The sequence below is a fragment of the Lithobates pipiens genome, unplaced genomic scaffold, assembly GCF_037356315.1.
Source record: "Lithobates pipiens isolate NorthernLeopardFrog02 unplaced genomic scaffold, aLitPip1_a1.2 Scaffold_16, whole genome shotgun sequence".
Classification (NCBI taxonomy): Eukaryota; Metazoa; Chordata; class Amphibia; order Anura; family Ranidae; genus Lithobates; species Lithobates pipiens.
This window is the reverse complement of record NW_027507748.1, coordinates 53,267,215-53,287,484: the sequence shown is the minus strand read 5'-3', so window position 1 is coordinate 53,287,484 and position 20,270 is coordinate 53,267,215. Positions and strand designations below refer to the sequence as shown.

Sequence of the window (20,270 nt, the reverse complement as noted above, 5' to 3'; positions counted from 1 at the left end):
TATTACCGTACCACTGATACCAGTCCTGAAAAGAACCTTTGTGGAACTAATAGTAACAGCAAGTCTTTAAAATTATCCTCACTGCCTGACACACTGCTTCCTGCCTGTCCCTATACAAATTGGCAAAAAAGAGTAGGCTGGAACGATTAGCTGGAACAGCTCTTTTGTGGACCTGATAGTAACAGCTAATGATGATGATGATGATGATGATGAAGAAAGACTAATCTGGCTGAGCTGTCCCTAAAATAGCAGCATACAGCGCTCTGTCCCTTTATCTAAACTGACAAAAGAAACTCAGGCTGCTGACCTAACACCTATACCAGTCCTGAAAAGAACTTTTGTGTACCAAATAGCTAGCGTTTTCTCTGTCCCTACTCCACACAGGATCCTTTCCCTACAGTGACAGAAGAAAGAATGTAAAATGGCCACCGGATCGGGTGTATTTATAGGTTAGGGGGAATGTCCAAGTGTCCATGAGCTGTCATGTCTCAATTGGTTGTCCTGTAACACATGATAAACGTGTCACGAAAGGTTAAAGTTCTTGTATACATTAAACACGTAAGTCCGCCGGGGCGAACGACGGAAAAAGGCGTTCGAACCCGCGGACGGCGAAAGTCGGAAATTCGCCGCGAAACGACCGCCGGGCGAACCGTTCGGCCATCACTACCCTTCTGTTCTTGCAGGTCTTTTTTGCGGCTATCCTCTACTCCCCCCTTACTCCCTTTCCCAGGTATAGTCACACCACCCAGCCTATTCATTTCCTTGCTATTTTTTCCATTCTTCATAATCACTCCCACATATTCCAATGAAATTACTTCAATTTTATACCAGTAAAGTCTTCAACGTAAACCATCTGCCCAGGGGCATACTGACAACTCATGGGCCCCCGGGCAATCAGACATTATGGGGCCACACAGTATACACAAACACACACACACAGTATACAATCACACAGTTACACAGACATGTTTCTATTGGCTGAGAAGGTACTGGAGAGGTGGGGTAGCTATAATCTAAGGATTTTTAGACCAAAAGGATGTTGGTAAGGGTAATTTCAGAGACAGATGTAAAAAAACACACAGATTTTTACATACTTTCCCTGGTTTTACTGAGGCTGGCAACCCTGATGGGGCCCCCTAGTGGCACATGGCCCTCGGCAGTGCCTGAGTGGTCCAATGGTCAGTCTGCCCCTGCATCTGCCACAACACCCCTTTACAACCCGTGGGTTGGAAGTATACTAAAGCTGTACCATTACCAAGTGAACATATGATCCAGGATGAAAGGCAAGCAATGATTTTGCAATTCCAAGAGCAGTTCCAGGTATGGATGTTTTATATATAGTTACAGTGGTCCAGCTTGCATATACCATACCTGGCTGATCACCCTGGAAGCTGGAAATGACCGAAGTAGGCATTGTCACTCTACTGATCTCCACTTGCTTATGGGGCCTGTGCCAAGCAGCTGGCCTTCTGCATTTTGAAAACATTGCCCTGCCTTGGCACCTCGTCCAATCAGAGAACACTTTGCATTTATTCATAAAATGCAAATTATTCCCTGAATGGGGTCTGTGCCGAGTGGCTAACCTCCTGAGTTCAGAATGTAACAGGCCGGCCAGGCCAGGCACAGGACCCAGAAGCTAGTGGAGATCACTGGAGTTGTGGTGTCTTCTTCAGTGATTTCCAACTTCCAGGGGATCCCACAGGTATGGAAAATACTCTCCATAGTTACTTTAGTCCAAGCTGCACTAATGTAAAAAAAAAAAAAAAAAATCCATGTCAACATCAATTTCAGCAAAAAAGTGGACATACACTTTAAAGTGGACCTGTTATCAGATTTTTTTTCCATCTCAAATGCATCCACTAAATGAAAGATGTAAGCATACCATTGCCAGGGTTTTATTACCTCTCACATGAATCATAATGCTCCCCCTGATAATGCTTATTCCCTTATTGCCATTGTCCTCTATTGCACAAATAGAGCCAACAATTGCCATTTGTTCTGGTGTTTTTCAGGATCAGCATTGTCTGCCTGGCCCATATAGCACATGTAAATCCCGCTGCCTACGGTACATAGTAGACTTTTTTTTTTTGGGCAGTATGAATAAATTGCAAAACTGCAAAACTTCTCTTAGCCCTTGTATACACAGTCGGACATTCCGACGGAAAATGTCTGATCGGACCGTGTTGTCGGAATATCCGACCGAATGTGGGCTCCATCGGACTGTTTCCGTAGGAATATCCGACCGACAAAGTTTTAGAGCTGGGCTATAAAATTTACCGACAACATGATCTACAAGTTTGTAGAGAATTCCGATCGGACAAAGTGCCACGCATTCTCAGATCAAATTACGAGACCAAAGCTATTGACTACTAGCCTGAACGTAGTCCCGTCGTAACAAAATAACGTCATCATATTACGAACGATCGGATTTTCTGACAACTTTGTCCGACCGTGTGTATGCAACACCAGTTTCGGACAAAATCCGACGGATTTTGTTGTCGGAATGTCCGACCTTGTGTACAAGGGCTTAGAAGCAGGTGTGGTCACATGATTAGAGCTCAATGTCTGCATCTTTATGGTAAGAAGAACATGAAGTGCAGATTGTTTGGAAAATTATAGTAATGATCAGTATTATCACCTCCAATGTATTAATGAACACTCAAGGTATTATGTGAATGTGTTTGTGAAGTCTCTTACCTAAAGACTCTACAAGTAATGCCACGTACACACGAGCGGACTGTATGGCGTACTTAGTTCGTCATACAATCCGACGGACAGTCCGTCGTACTTTCCACTGAATGGACTTGACCACACACGGATGCACAAACAGTCCATCGAAAGCTTGCGCGATGACGTGTACAGCACGTACGACGGGACTAGAAATATGAAGTCCAAGACACAGCAAAGCACCCTTCCGCCGTGTAAATCCTTTCTGGGCATGCGCCATTCTTAGTCCGTCAAACTAGCATACTGACGAGCGGATTGTCCGCTGAAACCAAAGTACGACGGACAGAATTTAGAAAAATCCGAAATTCTTAGTACGCCGGACTGCACGCTGAAAAAGTCCGCTGAAGCCCACACACGAGCGGATTGTCCGCTGAAATGTGTTTCGACGGACTAAGTACGCCATACAGTCCGCTCGTGTGTACGCGGCATAAGGCCTGCTTTACACTTGTGGCTGGGGGCAGTAAAAAATAGGTGGTTGAGCCACATTCTGTTATTGGCAGGATCTCCAGGTAAGAAACTTGCAAGAGCTACACAAACATTAATTGGCTTAAGAAGAGCGTACGCAATGAGGTATAGTGCCAAACATACTCAAAAAGAGATTTTGGTCTTACATGTGTTTTGGGATTGCCTGGGTATTAGATTTTTTTGGACTGAAATTTCTCAGGACATTTGTTCAGTCACAACCATCTCGGTACCTGTGTCCATTGAAGCAACTGGCAACACTGTGAAGTCACAATGAGATTTTTCTGAAAACGCTCAGGTGTGAATGCAGCCTTACACTTTGGTTGCCAATTACTTCAGTTTGTGCGCTTCTTTTGTCTTGTTTTTGTTTTGTTTTCTTAAAGTGATTGTAAAAGCTCATTTTAAAAAAAAAAATAACAAACATGTTTTAATTACCTCCACTCTGCAGCGCGTTTTGCATAGAGTGGCCCCGATCCTCAACTTCTGGGGTCCTTCAGCTCCTCCTCACTTCAGATAACCCCCTAGGAAAAGTGCTCTCCCGGGGGTTACCTTCTGAGTGCGCTCCCGAATCCAGCATTCGGTGTCCATAGACACGAATGCTGGACTTGGCCCCACCAAGCCAATGGCTGCACTGCTATCAATCTATCCAATCAAGGGCCCCGTGCAGAGAGGGATAGCGCGTGGGAATTATGGGGCTCAGGTAAGTAAGGTGGGGGGGGGGGGGGGCTGGTGACTGCCAGAAGTTTTTTCACCTTAAAGGGGTTGTAAAACTTCGTTTTTTATTTTCTAAATAGGTTCCTTTAAGCTAGTGCATTGTTGGTTCACTTACCTTTTCCTTCGATTTACCTTATAAATGTTTTTTTTCTTTGTCTGAATTTCCCACTTCCTGTTTCTCCTCAGTAAACTTCACATCATCATCTGAGCGGTGTTTAGTCAGCCAGAACAGCTTACTGAACAGCTTACTGAGGAGGAACAGGAAGTGAGAAATTCAGACAAAGAAAACAAAGAAAAAAAACATTTAGAAGGGAAATCGAAGGAAAAGGTAAGTGAACCAACAATACACTAGCTTAAAGGAACCTATTTAGAAAATAAAAAACAAACCTTTACAACCCCTTTAATGCACAGGATGCATTAAGGTGAAAAAACATGAGGGTTTACAACCTCTTTAAGCCTGGGTTTTTCTAGGCCTTGGAAACGGGGCGTTTTTACAGCTGCTTTTAGCAGCATCAGACTTCATTTTTTTTTGCAGCTTAAAAATGCCTCTCCATGTTATTCTATGTGTCCATGCACACACAGACTTTTAGGAGCTGTAAGTGGCATAGGCGTTTTTAAGCTGCAAAAATACCCATGGTTAGAGCGTTCTGAGGTCCAGCTTACAGCTGTAAAAATGTCTGACGCTGCTAAATGCGGCTTAATACCGGATACAGCTGTGTTAAGACTCATCAAGCATTTTTTTTGACATGTCAAAAATCAATGGTTCCCTATGAGAGCCCATTCGTTTGAATAGAAGACGCACTATAAGTCGGATCATGATGATCCAACTTGCGGTCCAGCTTGTGCACTGAGGATCTTGAAGAGAAACCCCACTCCAAAATGAACAGAAATAAAATCTTGGCGTGGGGTCACCCCCAAAATCAATACCAGACCCTTATCACGTACGCAGCCCGGCAGGTCAGGAAAGGGGGGAACAAGAGAGCGCTCCCCTCACCCCCTCCTGGACCCTACCAGGCCACGTGCCCTCAATATGGGGAGGGTTATTGCTTTGGGGCAGCCTAAAGAACCTTGTCTCCATGTTGATGAGGACAAGGGCTTCTTTCCGACAACCCTGGCCGGTGGATGTTGGGGTCTGCAGGCGAGGAGCTTATCGGAATCTGGAAGCCCCCTTTAACAATCCTATGTGAATGAGTATGGGGTACATTGTACCCCGACCCATACACCCAAAAAAAAGTGTAAAAAATAAAAACAGTAGCCACTGGCTCCTGCTGCTATTGGTATTCATAGGGCTGGACTCCTTTGGCTAGAAGGCCGAAGTGATGTCAGTTTGGGAGCGAACCACTGGACATCTCCTCCAGCCCCGTGAGCACCTCCAGTGGCTGTGGTTTTCTATCATCCACGGGACGGGGACACTGCAGATATGGATTTGGCTAGATATTTACTTTGTGAGTTGTTAGTATATTATAATAAACTGTCTATTGCTGCACCACATGGCACTTTGCTTTCTTTACTGGGTTCACACACAGGAGCTGGGGGGAAGACACATGTGATTCAGACAAGAATCGCACTGCATTCCTGTTCAAATCACAGCTATTCTTTGCAGTGCGATTTGCGCCCATTCATTTTGTATAGACACAAATCATACCGCAAATTATCGGTACTCGGTATCGGCAAGTACTTGACTGAAAGTATTGGTTTATCGCTAACAAAACAAAAGACAGTATTGGTGCATCCATATTTCATAGTATTTATGACCCCTCAGCAGTTTCCTGGTTGAATTATTATTAATAATATATTTTATTAAAATATACTGTTACGATTTATTAAACATGTAAATTATTATTGTTGTTATTATTATTATTTATTAATATATTACATTAAAAGAGTTTGACTGCTAAATGATCGTAATTGCCTGCAATAGCAGTCAAAGCCACTAGGTGGTGGGCGACAAAGACAAAACTTGCCTTGCTGCAAGCTGTCTCTTCAAGACATAAGATGACAATTTAAACCGCTTAGCTTTGGAAGAAGTCCAAATTATGCTTTCAGATTTTTTAACCCAGAACTGAATCTCGCAGTCACAAATCTGCAGATCTGGTATATAAATATGCTATTTCTAGAGCAGGGACCGGCACAGCCAAAGCTGACAGTCGTGAAACTAACAGTCCCCGCAATCCTGGCAGGCTAGGCTAGAACTAGTATTTCACAGCATGTTCCCTATTGCGTTGTAGGAGACGGTATCATAAGTGGCATCTGGAAGGATCCGCTCAAAAAACGATGTTACAGTTTTGGTTGGATGGTGGCAGATTGAATGACCAGAAAAGGATAACTGAACTTCGAATGATACATTTCTGGAGGCATAGATGGGCCTTTGTTTGAGTCCTGTCCATGATACTTCTTTTATTTGCACTAACCTACAATTTTTCAGGACAAGCTTTAGGGGTATGTCTCCTTCTTCAAGGTCCAAGCAGTACTGGACCTTCTATGGCGGGAAGTGGATGGAGTGGCCTCAGCTGTCATGAAGGCAACAATCTGCTAATCCTAGGAAGGTTGGAGCATTGAGAGGCTTTAGAAGTCTGGCCTGAGGTTAATGCTGAGCTTGACAATCCCCAGATACCAAGTCACAATGGCGACAAGAAATTGCGCCCTGGCGCCCATGTGCTGCACACCGCTCCCCGCTTGTGCCCCTCCCTCTGTTGCTATGTATCCCAGGCTCCGCTTGCCCATCTGCGGGACCGGCACGTCCGCTCTCCTACTCTTCTGGTTCTTGACCCGGAAGTGACAAGTGATGTCACTCCTGGGTCTCCATTGACAGTTTCCTTGGCCATTAAGGCGATGGTGTGATGTGCATTGCATTACATTCAGTAGAGAACAGGGCACACATGCAGGGTCTTTTAGACTTTGGATTTAAAGAGAACCTGTTACCAAAAAAATAATCACATAGGGGACTTTTTGTCCCCTATGTGATAGAAGAAAAAAATTATTTTTTTAATTGTAAAAAATTTAAGTTACACCCAAGCACATACCCCCCCCCCCAAACAAATTGAGCCCCCCCCCACATCCCACCCCTACATATCCACTAGGGTTGTCACCTTTTCTTCAAGTCAAACCCGAACACTTTAGCGGAGCACAGCAATTTTTTTATAGTATAAACTATACATTTATTTTGCTATTAAATAACATTTCTAATCATATGAAGTTAATAACGAAAGTCCCCCTTTACATCAGAGTCCACAGAGTTCCCCTTTTACATCTGAATCTACAGAGTTCCTCTTCTACATCTGAACTCACAGAGTTCCCTTTCACTGTATGGGAGGACTCAGAAGACTCTGATGTAAGGGAGAACTCTGGGGACTCTAACACAAGGGATGCTCTGGGAACGCTGATTTAAGGGGAAACACTGAGAACTCTGATGTACGGAGATGACTTTGATATAAAGGGGAACACTGTGGCCTCTGGTGTAAAGGGGAACTCTGATGTAAGGGGTGCTCTGACAACACTTATTTACCTTAGTGTACTAATTTAGAGGCAGGAGAGAGAGGGGGGGACTTTAATCCTAGACAGGGATGGATGGTGAGCTCACTCCCCTTTTGACAGTCAGCACCTCTCATCCAGATATATCTGTGGTTGCTGGACTTCAAATTTCCGGCCCCCCACTTTCCTTTTCTGAGGCACAGCACTGGGGATTGGAGTGTGGGCAGACACAGAGGGGTGGGGGGCGAGGTGCATATCGAGCCCTCTCTTCTCTCCTGTCTGTGTGTGTGTTTGAGGAGGATTGTTAGTATTGGATTTGGCAGTGTGAAAGAAAGTGTAACAGATGCTCTCAGCTTAGACAACTGCAGCCGGCAACCCTGCTGGGAGGCCATAGTCCAGTCTGAATAATGTGTCCGAGTTTCAGGCAGTCTGAAACCTGGAGACATGATTCCAAACCCAAACTGTCTGGGTGAATCCCAGACAGGTGGCAACCCTAATATCCACACACGTACAAATGTAAACGCATGCTGGCAGAGCACCTACCTCTGAAAACGTTAATTGTGATACAAATGTAACATATCACGGCACACAAGGAATTTGAGCAATAATTCCAGCACCAGACCTTCTTCGTAACACTAAACTGATGACCTATAGGGTTTTTTTAAAGCTCGCCTATAGAAAACACAGGGTACTGAAGTTTGTCGCCATTTCATGGGCGCAGGCAAAGTTAAGGTTTGACACATTGGGTATCTATTTACTCGGCGCAATCTCCTTTTTTATATTTTACCACAAAATTGGGTAATTTATTGCATTTGTGTGCCCCCTTAAACTAACATTTAATGTGCTTTTTTACTACAATTTTGCAGTAATATCCTGGGACATAAGAAACTGGAACTACCACTATTTTATTCTCTAGAGGGCACATGTGTCAAACACAAGGCCTGTGGGCCAAAATCCGGTCTGCCAGACCATTTCATGTGGCCCTCGCACCTCTCTCCGGCAGCTGCAGCACCCCCTCGTCTCCACTCCCTCCTTGGGGGACCCCAGAAGAGGGGGATTAGGGGCCCATCTGTGCAAGACCCTTTGTATGACATGTTTGTTATTTTAAAAAGAACAAAACAAAAAATGAACCTTTACAACCCCTTTAATGTAACTTTTACTTCCTGGGATCCACCTGCCCTTATCTCAGGCATGCAGGAAAGAGGGTGTGCCGAGCTGTGCCCCCCCCCCTCTCCTCTTCCAGATGAAAAAAACATGTCAATGAAAAGTCCTGGCATGTATGATACTATTTTGCCTAGGCCAGAAAACTAAATAGATGTAAAAAAAAGAAAAGAAAATATAATATTCCTTCATCTCTATTTACTAAGGCTAACAGCATAAGGATTAAAAATAGTTAAAGCATAACTATAGGTAAAACTTTATTTTTCCTTTTGGATAGCGTAAGTGCCCGTTCACACTACCGCGACTTGTCAGGCGACTTAGCCGCCTGACAAGTCGCACTCCATTCTGTACTATGGAACCGTTCTAATAGGAGCGACTCAAGTCGCTCCGACTTAGAAAAAGGTTCCTGTACTATTTTTGGGGCGACTTCAGGCGACTTGCATTGACTTCTATACAGAAGTCATTTTGCAAGTCGCCGCTGAAGTCGTGTGCAGGTCGCGTCTGTGAGTCGCGCTGCAAGTCGCGTCGCCCCTGTGTGAACGGGCACTAAGGGAGGGTCGTAACCCCTGTCAGATTTTTTTTTTTGCCATCTCTGTCCGATTGCAGAGATTTCCCTTCACTTCTCATCCCATAGCCAAGCAAGAAGTGAGAGGAAATTCCTGCAAATAAAGGGAATTCCTTGGGGCCCCCATTAGATTTCCCCTCTATTACTTTTCTGGGGACAACCCAAAATTTGAGATTTTCTTTTAGTTTCACTTTCAATGATGATGATAAACAGAACAAATAGGGAGGGGAACTATCCCTAACGGCGCACAGACAGCAATAAAAACTGACAGGGGTTCTAATCCCTCTCCTCTCTATACAAAACAAAAAAAACGTTTTTGCCTTTAGTTATACTTTAAGTATAGAAGGAAATGTATTTTCCCTAATGAGCTCATAAGTGATGACTAATGCTGGTTATAAAGAATAAAATAAAAATCCCACCGGAGTGTACAATCCAAGTTTAGCTTGGAGAAACCTCTATTTGTGAGGGGTCGCAGAAGATCCATTCAATTATAAAAACTGAACAAGACCGTATGAAACAACGCATGAATGATTTGGATGGTTTCAAATTTGATTGAAACAGACTGTGACTATACCAAGCAATGTAATGTTTCCTGGGGAAGTAATAGGATTGCAGTCAGTACCGGTGGCGGTAGAGCAGTGGTGGTCAACTTGAAAATTATAGAGGACCTTGAATGTGGTCCCTGATGCTTCCTGGGGGCTGCACAATAGCGGCACATTTTTGCACCTTGATGGCCAAATAATTTTGGTCCTACTGCATTTTTTGTAGTATAACGCAGTCCACATTGAATACATTGAAGTACCAAAACCCCCAGCATTGGTGTCAGTGACCGTAATAGTAACCCCCAGCATTGGTGTCAGTGACTGCAATAATGACCCCCAGCATTGGTGTTAGTGACTGCAATATCAACCCCCAGCGTTGGTGTCAGTGACTGCAATAATAACCCCCAGCATTGGTGTCACTGACTGCAATGATAACCCCCAGCATTGGTGCCACTGACTGCAATAATAACCACCGGCATTGATGTCACTGACTGCAATAATAACCCCCAGCATTGGTGTCTGTGATCACGATAATAACCCCCAGCATTGGTGTCAGTGACTGCAATAATAACCCCCAGAATTGGTGTCACTGGCTGCAATAATAAACCCCCAACATTGGTGTCACTGACTGCAATAATAACCTCCAGCAATGGTGTCAGTAACTGCAATAATAACACCCAGTACTGGTGTCACTGACTGCAATAATAACCCCCAGCATTGGTGTGAGTGACTGCAATAATAACCCCCAACATTGGTGTCACTGACTGCAATAATAACCCCCAGCAGGGTTGTCACTGACTGCAATAATAACCCCCATCATTAGTGTCAGTTACAGCAATAATAACCCCCAGCATTGGTGTGAGTGACTGCAATAATAGACCCGATTGGCCGGGAAGTCTTAGGACACTTCCTGTTCGACCGGGAGGAGAACGGCTCCAGAGCAAGGACCAGTACCATCCTCCCTACCATCCTCCTAAGATAAGGAGGCCTCCGATCGCTGCCTTCCCATCTCCCTCTGGGGTTGTGATTGCCCGCCTTGGCATCTGTGTCCTGGGGGGGTGGTGTTGTTTTCCCGCCCCCCCCAAAATATTGAGCAACAGCCGCCATTGGTTGAACTAGATGGACTAGATGTGTATTTTTTCAACCAGACTAAGACTACCTTCACACTGGGGATGCTGAGGATTCATAGCTAAATCGCTGCTCACTTTAGCGGCACTTTAGCTGCGCTTTTCGGACATTAGTGGGGAGCTTTTAACCCCCGTTAGCGGCTGAAGAAGGGGTTAAAAGCACCCGTGTTGCGGCACTTCTGAAGCGTTTTTCAGGTGCCTTGGAAGTGCTGCCCATTCATTTCAATGGGCAGGGCATTTTGGGAGCAGTGTATACACTGCTCCCAAACCGCCCCAAAGATGCTGCTTGCAGGACTTTTCAGAATGTCCCACAAGCGCACCGCTCCAGTGTGAAATACCACACTGAAATCATTGTGAGGCGGTTTTCAGGCATTATTTAGAGACTATTTGTAGCGCTAAAATGCCTGAAAACTGCCTCAGTGTGAAGCCAGGAACTTTTTTGTATGTATGTTTGAAGGACATTTGTCATGTGATCGGCTTGGTACAAACATATGTACCAAAATCTATTAGTATTTAGCCAGCTTTAGCCCTTGTACACACGGTCGGAGATTCCGACAACCAAATCCGTCGGATTTTGTCTGTCGGATTTTGTCCAACGGATTTTGTCCGAAATTGTTGCATACACACGGTCGGACAAAGTTGTCGGAAAATCCGACGTGATGACGTTATTTCATTATGACGGGACTACGTTCACGCTAGTAGCCAATAGCTTTGGTGTGGGAATTTGATCTGAGAATGCGTGGCACTTTGTCCAATCGGAATTCTCTACACATGATCGGAGTATGTCTGATCAGGGCATTTTGTCTGAACATTTTACCAACAAGTTGGAAAACTTGGTCCGTCGGATACTCCGACGGAAACAGTCCGATGGAGACCACACACAGTCGGAATATCCAACAAAACGGTCCGATCGGACACATTCTGTCGGAATCTCCGACCGTGTGTACAAGGGCTTAGAGTTGTCTGAACAGAGTCGGCAGGGAGGAGAAGAGAAGGAGCCACTCCTACAACTTATAGAGCTGTGCATATATTGTAGGTTAAGCTACTGAGCTCTGTAAACATGTTTTTTTCAGCAAAGTAAGTAATGTTAGCCTTTATAGAATGTGTAAAAAGAACCCGAGGCTCTGTCTGCTGGATTGAAATACAAATAAAGGATCGGAATGTTTGATTTTTCTATTAGTTTCTTTTCAACCACTGTGATGAGAGAGATCGAAGAAGCAGGATGGAAAATGTTTCTCTAATGAACGAATGTCTAACGGTGTATATGTGGTTTTTGTTCAGTAAGGTCCATTCATTCCAAAATTTAATATTAAAAGCTAATGAAGTTTTGAAGTACTTTCGAATGACATTTGTCAAGTAGTACAAATTTTCATACAAATGTTTAGGGATGCACTGATACCGATACCAAACTTTTTCGTGAGTAACGGTACTCGTGCAAATGCTCACGATACCGAAACCGATGCAGTGCGATTCGCATCAATACAAAATGAATGGGAACAAATCGCACTGCAAAGAATCTCATGTAATTTGAACAGGAATGTGGTGCGACTCCTGTCCGAATCGCGTGCCATTTCCGCCACTGCTCCTGTGTTTGTGTATAGAAAGGGAAAAGTACCATCTAGTGGGCAGTTTATTAAAAATGTTAGGGCTCATGCACACAGGATGTTTTTCTAGCTGCTGTTAGGGGCGTCTGGTGTTTTTTTCTTTAACTGCCTCTAAACACCCCTCCATGTTAGCCTATGTGTCCATGCACACATAAACTGTCAGAGACATTTGAAGGCATAAGCTTTTGGGGGCAGTAGAAAAAAAACGACAGCCTGTGTGTCCAGGAGCAGAGGCTGTTGAATTATAAAAAAATGAAAAATGCCCAAAAACACCTCTAAATGCCCCTAAACACTGCTAAATGCTGTAACAAGCTGTTAGCAACGCTTGGCGTTTTTACATTATAGGGAGTTTTTTTTTTAAAAGCCAAAAAACGCTCATAAATGCCCATAAATGCTATTCAAAAATGCGGCTAACAGCACATTTTTAATGCTGCTTTTTCCTGGCAGAAGCGCCGTCATTTTTTAAATGTCCTATGTGCATGAAGCCTTAGAACTCACAGTACATATCTGGCCAAATGCAAAATCTACATAGGTGTCCTGGTCCTGCTGATGATAGCAAATCACGGCCGCTTTAGGTGCTCACAGAGCTGGAGGAGATGTAGAAGATGTCTGCCCCCAAGCTGACATCACTTCCGCCCTATACCCATGGAGTCCTGGAACTTCTCCTCCAGCCATGTGAGCACCTCCAGCGGCCGTGATTTGCTATCATCAGCGGGACCGGGACACCGATGCAGATTTTGCATTTGGCCAGATATGTACTGTAAGGCCGCGTACTCACGGGCGGACTGTCTGCCCAACTTAGTCCGCCGAAACACATTTCAGCGGACAGTCCGCTCGTGTGTGGGCTTCAGCGGACTTTTTCAGCGGACAGTCTGGCGGACTAAGTCTTTCGGAATGTTGGAAAGACTGTCCGTCGGACTCGCATTTTAGCGGACAGTCCGCCCGTGTGTGCCAGTCCGCCCTACTTTTGAAATGAGCGGACTTTTCCCGCCCGGAGAAAAGTCCGCTCATTTCGAGCGGGTATCCAGGTAGGCGGGGCCCGCGACGGAGACGTCGCTGGCCCCGCCGCCTGGTATGGACTTAAAGGGGAACCCCAACACCGAAAAAAATCGGCGTGGGGGTCCCCCCCAAGTCCACAACAGACCCTTGTCCGAGCACGCTACCCGGCCGGCCAGGAAGGGGGGGCGAGCGAGCGCCCCCCCCCCCCCCTGAGCCGTACCAGACCGCGTGCCCTCAACATGGGGGGGTGCCTTGGGGAAGGGGGGCCGCGCGGCCCCCCACCCCAAAGCACCTTGTCCCCATGTTGATGAGGACAAGGGCCTCTTCCCGACAACCCTGGCCGTTGGTTGTCGGGGTCTGCGGGCGGGGGGCTTATCGGAATCCGGGAGCCCCCTTTAATAAGGGGGCCCCCGGATACCGGCCCCCCACCCTATGTGAATGAGTATGGGGTACAATGTACCCCTACCCATTCACCTGTGAAAAAAAGTACAAAAAAAAACACAACACAGGGTTAAAATATTTTATTGCACAGCTCCGGGGGTCTTCCGTCTTCGGGGGTCTTCTCGCCGGACTCCTCCGCTATCTTCTTGTAGCTCTTTTGCTAGCGGAGGAGTCCGGCTTTCTTCCTCGCCGCCGGCCTCTTCTTCCGACTTCGGGGGTCTTGTCCCCCTCTTCGGTTCTTCTGCCGGGCCAACGCGCCTTCTTATAGCTCTTTTACAGGCGGTGGCCCGGTCTTCTGTCGCCGCCGTCGCCGCCGTCGCCTTCCGTTCTTCTTCTTCTTCTTCTTCTTCTCCAGGAGATGTTGTCTCGATGATCTCTCCGGCCGGAATGCCAGAGCCGCGCTGCGCGGCCACTTATATGACAATGGGGCGGTGTCACATGGCTTTATGTCACATGGGTTGGTCACATGGGTTGATGTCACATGGGGACTATGACATCGTAAGGGGGCGGGGTCACCATGTGACCAACCCATGTGACATAAAGCCATGTGACACCGCCCCATTGTCCCTATATAAGTGGCCGCGCAGCGCGGCTCTGTCATTCCGGCCGGAGAGATCGTCGAGGCAACATCTCCTGGAGAAGAAGAAGAAGAAGAAGAACGGAAGGCGACGGCGGCGACAGAAGACCGGGCCACCGCCTGTAAAAGAGCTATAAGAAGGCGCGGTGGCCCGGCAGAAGAACCGAAGAGGGGGACAAGACCCCCGAAGTCGGGAGAAGAGGCCGGCGGCGCGGAAGAAAGCCGGACTCCTCCGCTAGCAAAAGAGCTACAAGAAGATAGCGGAGGAGTCCGGCGAGAAGACCCCCGAAGACGGAAGACCCCCGGAGCTGTGCAATAAAATATTTTAACCCTGTGTTGTGTTTTTTTTGTACTTTTTTTCACAGGTGAATGGGTAGGGGTACATTGTACCCCATACTCATTCACATAGGGTGGGGGGCCGGTATCCGGGGGCCCCCTTATTAAAGGGGGCTCCCGGATTCCGATAAGCCCCCCGCCCGCAGACCCCGACAACCAACGGCCAGGGTTGTCGGGAAGAGGCCCTTGTCCTCATCAACATGGGGACAAGGTGCTTTGGGGTGGGGGGGCCGCGCGGCCCCCCTTCCCCAAGGCACCCCCCCCCATGTTGAGGGCACGCGGCCTGGTACGGCTCAGGAGGGGGGGCGCTCGCTCGCCCCCCTTTCCTGGCCGGCCGGGTAGCGTGCTCGGACAAGGGTCTGTTGTGGACTTGGGGGGGGGACCCCCACGCTGATTTTTTTCGGCGTTGGGGTTCCCCTTTAAGTCCATTCCAGGCGGCGGGGCCAGCGACGTCTCCTTCGCGGGCCCCGCCTACCTGGAGACGCGCTCGAAATGAGCGAACTTTCCTCCGCATGTGTGGGCGAGTCCGTTCATTTCAAAAGTAGGGCGGATAGTATGGCGGACTTAGTCCGCCGTATTAGTCCGCTCAAAAAGTGCCGTGTGTGGGCAAGTCCGTTCATTCGAAAGTATGACGGACTGTCTGTCGGATTGTCTGACGGACTTAGTTGGCCAGACAGTCCACCACGTGTGTACGCGGCCTAAGTTTTAACATTTTTAATAAACTGTCCACTAGATGGCGCTTTCCCCTTTCTATACACACACACAGGAGTAGTGGGGCAAACCGCATGAGATTTGGATAGAAAGCGCACCACGTTCCTGTTCAAATCACATGCAATTCTTTGCAGTGGGAATTGAGCCAAGTATTTTTTTTAATTGACCCAGAACGCACCACAAAGTATCGGTACTAGGTATCAGCGAGTCCTTGACTGAAAGTATCGGTACTCCCTGATAAAAAAAAAAAAGACTGGTGCAAACCTACAAATGTTTGTGCGAATGTTCGTTAAAAAATGGACTAGCTTTAGTTCTGACTATATTAAAAAAAGCAGATATATACTGTACAAAACCAGCACACATTATCTTGATTTTCAGACAGTTTGATAGATAAGGCTGAAGGCACCTTATTTATTCACATTACTAAGGGAAGACCGATCTCAGACAGTTTCTCTTGCCTGATTTCAACGTTCGTCCTCCTTCAATGCTGAAGATTTATGTCAGTTCCCATCCATTCGGTCGCTGTGACACAGCCCAGACTGTCGGAGGCGGTTCCTTCGGCCCAGACACTTTGATAAATGGATAATGCATGTGCCTACCTCTTGAGTATACATAAATTATCAGGAAAAAGCATACCGGCTGAAAATATGTTATTTTAACATCCACAGTAAATACACAAAAATGCTTGAGGGTTTAGCCTAGATTAATCAAAGGGAATTAAATATTAATAGAGAAGCATGTTTTTACCAGTTGCTTTTGAATCTGGCTCTATTTGATCTCCTACTGTGGCTGAAGCTTAGGATGTTTTAAAGAAATATGGGAGTAAAAAGCGGAGCCAAATGTGCTTCTTTGCATATGCTGATAGCAAGATGAATTGCGGGATATATAGGAAAAGTGGTGTTTAGAAAATAGGACTGCACTCAATTCTGCATGGCTGGGAAAAGAGCCTCGGTATACCTTCCCCACAGCAGCTCCATCACTAAGTAAAGAGATGAGGGGAGTAATTCTGGCAAAACGGATTGCCCCGAAATGATTGATTTCACATATATTTTTTTTGCTTATTAAGCTGTTTAGGCAAAACTTGGACCAAGCCTCTTTCTGAGTATAGTTGTTTAAATGTTAAAAAGATTTTTTTTGCTAGAAAATTACATAGAACCCCCAAACATACATTTTTTTTTTCTAACACCCCTGAGAATAAAATGGCGGTCGTTGCAATACTTTCTGTCACACCGTATTTGTGCTGCGGTCTTACAAGCACACTTTTTTTAAAAAAAATGCACTTTTTTGAATTAAAAAATAAGACAACAGTAAAGTTAGCCCAATTTTGTTCTATATTGTGAAAGATAATGCTACTTCCTTCACAGCCGTATTTAAAAATGGCTTTTTCTATATTATGTAGGGTCTGTTTAGAAGATTAAGACACCATCATATGGCTTTGTAGTGCATTTATGGTACAGTATTTGGAAAATGTTCTTTGAAAACTTGGCTACTGCAATCCCTAAAATTACAAATCCCATGACGCCTCTGCCTCTAGGAGTCATGCCTGTGATTGTTAGGGTCTTGCAATGTCTCATGGGACTTGTAGTTTCAAAACAGCTGGAGAGCCGAGGTTCACTACCCCTGCCCTAAAAGATGCTGGAAACAGGTTGTAAGACTGGCCAGACACGGCCAGTGTTTTTTTGTTTAGCCGCCACGCTAAACAAAAAAAAAACAATTCCTCCATCCACACAAATGAGGTGGATGGAGGAATAACTCCCACCATGACATTGTGTTCTGACAGAGTATTGCCAGCTTAATTCTACATGGCAGTACCATACAAATGGTTTACAATAAGGTAGTATTTTGTCATAAATTCCCAGATCTACAAAGCTGAACTGCTAAATACACAGATGAATTACATATAAGAGAGACATTTTCCTTATAAAAGATTTGTATTTTTCATCATTCCTGTCCAGCAGATTAATACCACTTCTAAAAATAACAGCAAGTGAATAAGTAATTCTGTAGATTACCTGTTGCTTCCACCATTCCTTCTAAAATGACCACAATCTCCAGGTCTTCTTTTGGTAACTGAGCTTTTGATACATCCCAGAACGGGCTGTGTTGGTTGATTTCATGGCTTATAATTAGTGGGGAAACCAAGAACAGGCGATCGTCCCCGGTATCGTACCCGACATTGATGTCCGTTTGGTTCAACGGTATAAACTCGCCCTCCTTTGTCTGTTTGGATTTGATCAGCTTAGCCCGTATGGACGCCTCTACGATATGTGAGTTCCTGAGATCTCCGACCCGGAACATTAGACACAGTTTTCCATCCCTCATGGAGATGACGGCATTGGTTGAAAAGACCAAGGTCTCAGCCCTCTTCTTGGGTTGGGAAATTTTAACAAACATGCAGCCCACCATAAAAGCATTCACTATGGAACCTAAAACGGATTGAACTAACAGTAGAATAATGCCTTCGGGACACTTGTCTGTGATGACCCGATACCCATAGCCAATGGTTGTCTCTGTCTCTATGGAAAATAAAAAAGCTGAAACAAACCCATTGAGATTATCCACACAGGGGTTCCAACTTTTGTCCTGTAAATGGTCCAGATCTCCTCGAATATATGCTATAAGCCACCATATCATTCCAAAGAACAACCAAGTCACTGTGTAAACCATGACAAATATCAGCAGGTTAAACCTCCATTTCAGGTCTACCAAGGTGGTGAAGATGTCAGTCAGGTAGCGGTAAGTCTCTCTGACATTCCCGTGATGAACATTGCACTTGCCATCTTTTCGAACATACCTCTGGATCTTCTTTTTTGTGCATTTCTGTTTGATGATGTCTTCTCTGGCTTGTTTTGGGAGCTTTGGTTGCCGTGTGGAGATTGGGCTCTCCACGTCTTGCTCCATCAGGGCTCAGGGGAGTTGTTGAGGCTGGGAAGCTGGTACATTAGAGAGGAAGAGATAAAACAGTTAAAAATGTTAAAGTACATGTATATGCTAAATTAACAAAATTTCATTTGCTAAAGCATTGTGAGTAATAAACTGCCACTAAAAATATGTCCCCATTGGGAGATTTCTCCCCACCTCCAAATCTGGTGATAAGTGCTAATATTTAGAATGGTAGGGAAGGGTCAGAAGCTCTGTTAGATTGTTAGTTTTATTTTGTCCCAGTGGCTGAAAATAAGCAGAAATCATTAAATATGTCCATCACTGGAACAGGAGAGGGGAAATATTCTACAGGGGAAATGCTTTCAAGAGACAGTTGTCAAAAAGGGGCATTTCTTCTCAAAAGGGGAAAATTTGCTTTTAAATCCTGTTCTGTCTTCAGGACAGAAAATTAGTGGGAATCTCCCCAATGGGACACAGACAGCAATAAAACCTCTAGATCATCCATGCTCAACCAGGGTGTTGCGGAAACCCTAGAGTTCCTCCAGAGGTTGCTAGAGGTTCCTTGAGCTGTAGCTGATTGAACTCTCATTTAATGGCGCCTACATAGTTCCGAACCAATGGCATGACACCAATGATCTTTTTAGCTGTTTGTAAGGGGGTCATTCTTACCACCACTGTAAAAAAAAGGAATTCTCCTCACTGATGTTTGGGGCATTGTTCCCACTGACCCCCAATCATTGGTTTTAGCAGGGGTTCCCCAAGACCGGAAAATTATTTTAAAAGGTTCCTCTGGGGTAAAAAGGTTGAATGCAGGCTGCTCTAAATTGCTACACTTCATGAATAACAACACCTATCTGGAATTCTACATTAAGCTATTAATTTCCAAAATCTACCCGTGCCCGTGTAATCTCTTATAAAACAAATAGTTTCATATAAAATCATGACTTTTTTTTGGCCAAGCTAATTAAGTAAATGATTGAGGACAGGGCCATGCATGGGGAAAGTTGTTGCCTGAGTTGGCTATTTTTCTGCCCCCCCCCATGTCATTGGTATCTACTACACTGACGGCCAGGCCCACAGCATTATAAGTTGATATGGTGCAGGTGACTGCACCATAACAACCAATAATGCTGTGTGGCCTGGGTGCTGAACATACACAGGGCTGAACATTCCCTGAGGATGGAGTGTCCAGTAAGTAACCAATTATTATATTACATACAGTATATGATAGAATATAGAATAGGATGAACATATGGTCGGCCAAAGTCCTAAGAACTACTATGTTGTTATTAGCCAGGACATTGCCTCTTCAAAATTGATTTCACTTTCCTGCCATGGCAGTGATTCTCAAACTGTGTGCCGCGTGAGATTTATGCCTTGTACACACGGTTGGAAATTCCAACCGAAAAGGTCCAATCAGATTATATTGTCGGAAAATCAGATTATGTGTGGGCTCTATCGGACTTTTTCCATCGGAAATTCCGTCAGAAAAAATTTGAGAGCAGTATCCGACAAAAAAATCCGATCTGACTTTTTCCAATCGTTTGTAGAGAATTCCGATCGGACAAAGTGCCACGTATGCTCAGATCAAATTACCAGACCAAAGCTATTGGCTACTAGCCTCGTAGTCCCGTCATCACATTCCGAACGATCAGATTTTCCGACAACTTTGTCCGACCGTGTGTATGCAACACCAGTTTAGGACAAAATCCATTGGAAAAAATCTGACGGATTTTGTTGTCGGAATGTCCGTCTGTGTGTACAAGGCATTACAGGTGTCATGAGAGTTTTGAAAAATATTTAAAATTGCTAGCGTTTTGAAAACCTTGATCATATCAAAAAAAATTAAATGGTAAATCAATGTCGCAGAAGTTAAAAAAGTAACATATACAAAAACGCAATCTCCGTCATTCTGTCATTCACTGGTTCCTTTTGTAATGCGAGGCTTGT

General features: G+C 45.1%; 1 protein-coding gene across 1 annotated transcript in view; it reads right to left on the bottom strand.

The window, feature by feature from the left end:
• Positions 1-20,270, bottom strand: part of KCNJ6 (potassium inwardly rectifying channel subfamily J member 6) — a 340,573-nt gene that overhangs the window by 68,907 nt on the left and 251,396 nt on the right. The window contains exon 2 of the mRNA XM_077479905.1: positions 17,450-18,370. Within this exon, the coding sequence (XP_077336031.1) occupies positions 17,450-18,338 (889 nt within the window). The 5' untranslated portion in view covers positions 18,339-18,370. The remainder of the gene's footprint in view (positions 1-17,449; positions 18,371-20,270) is intronic.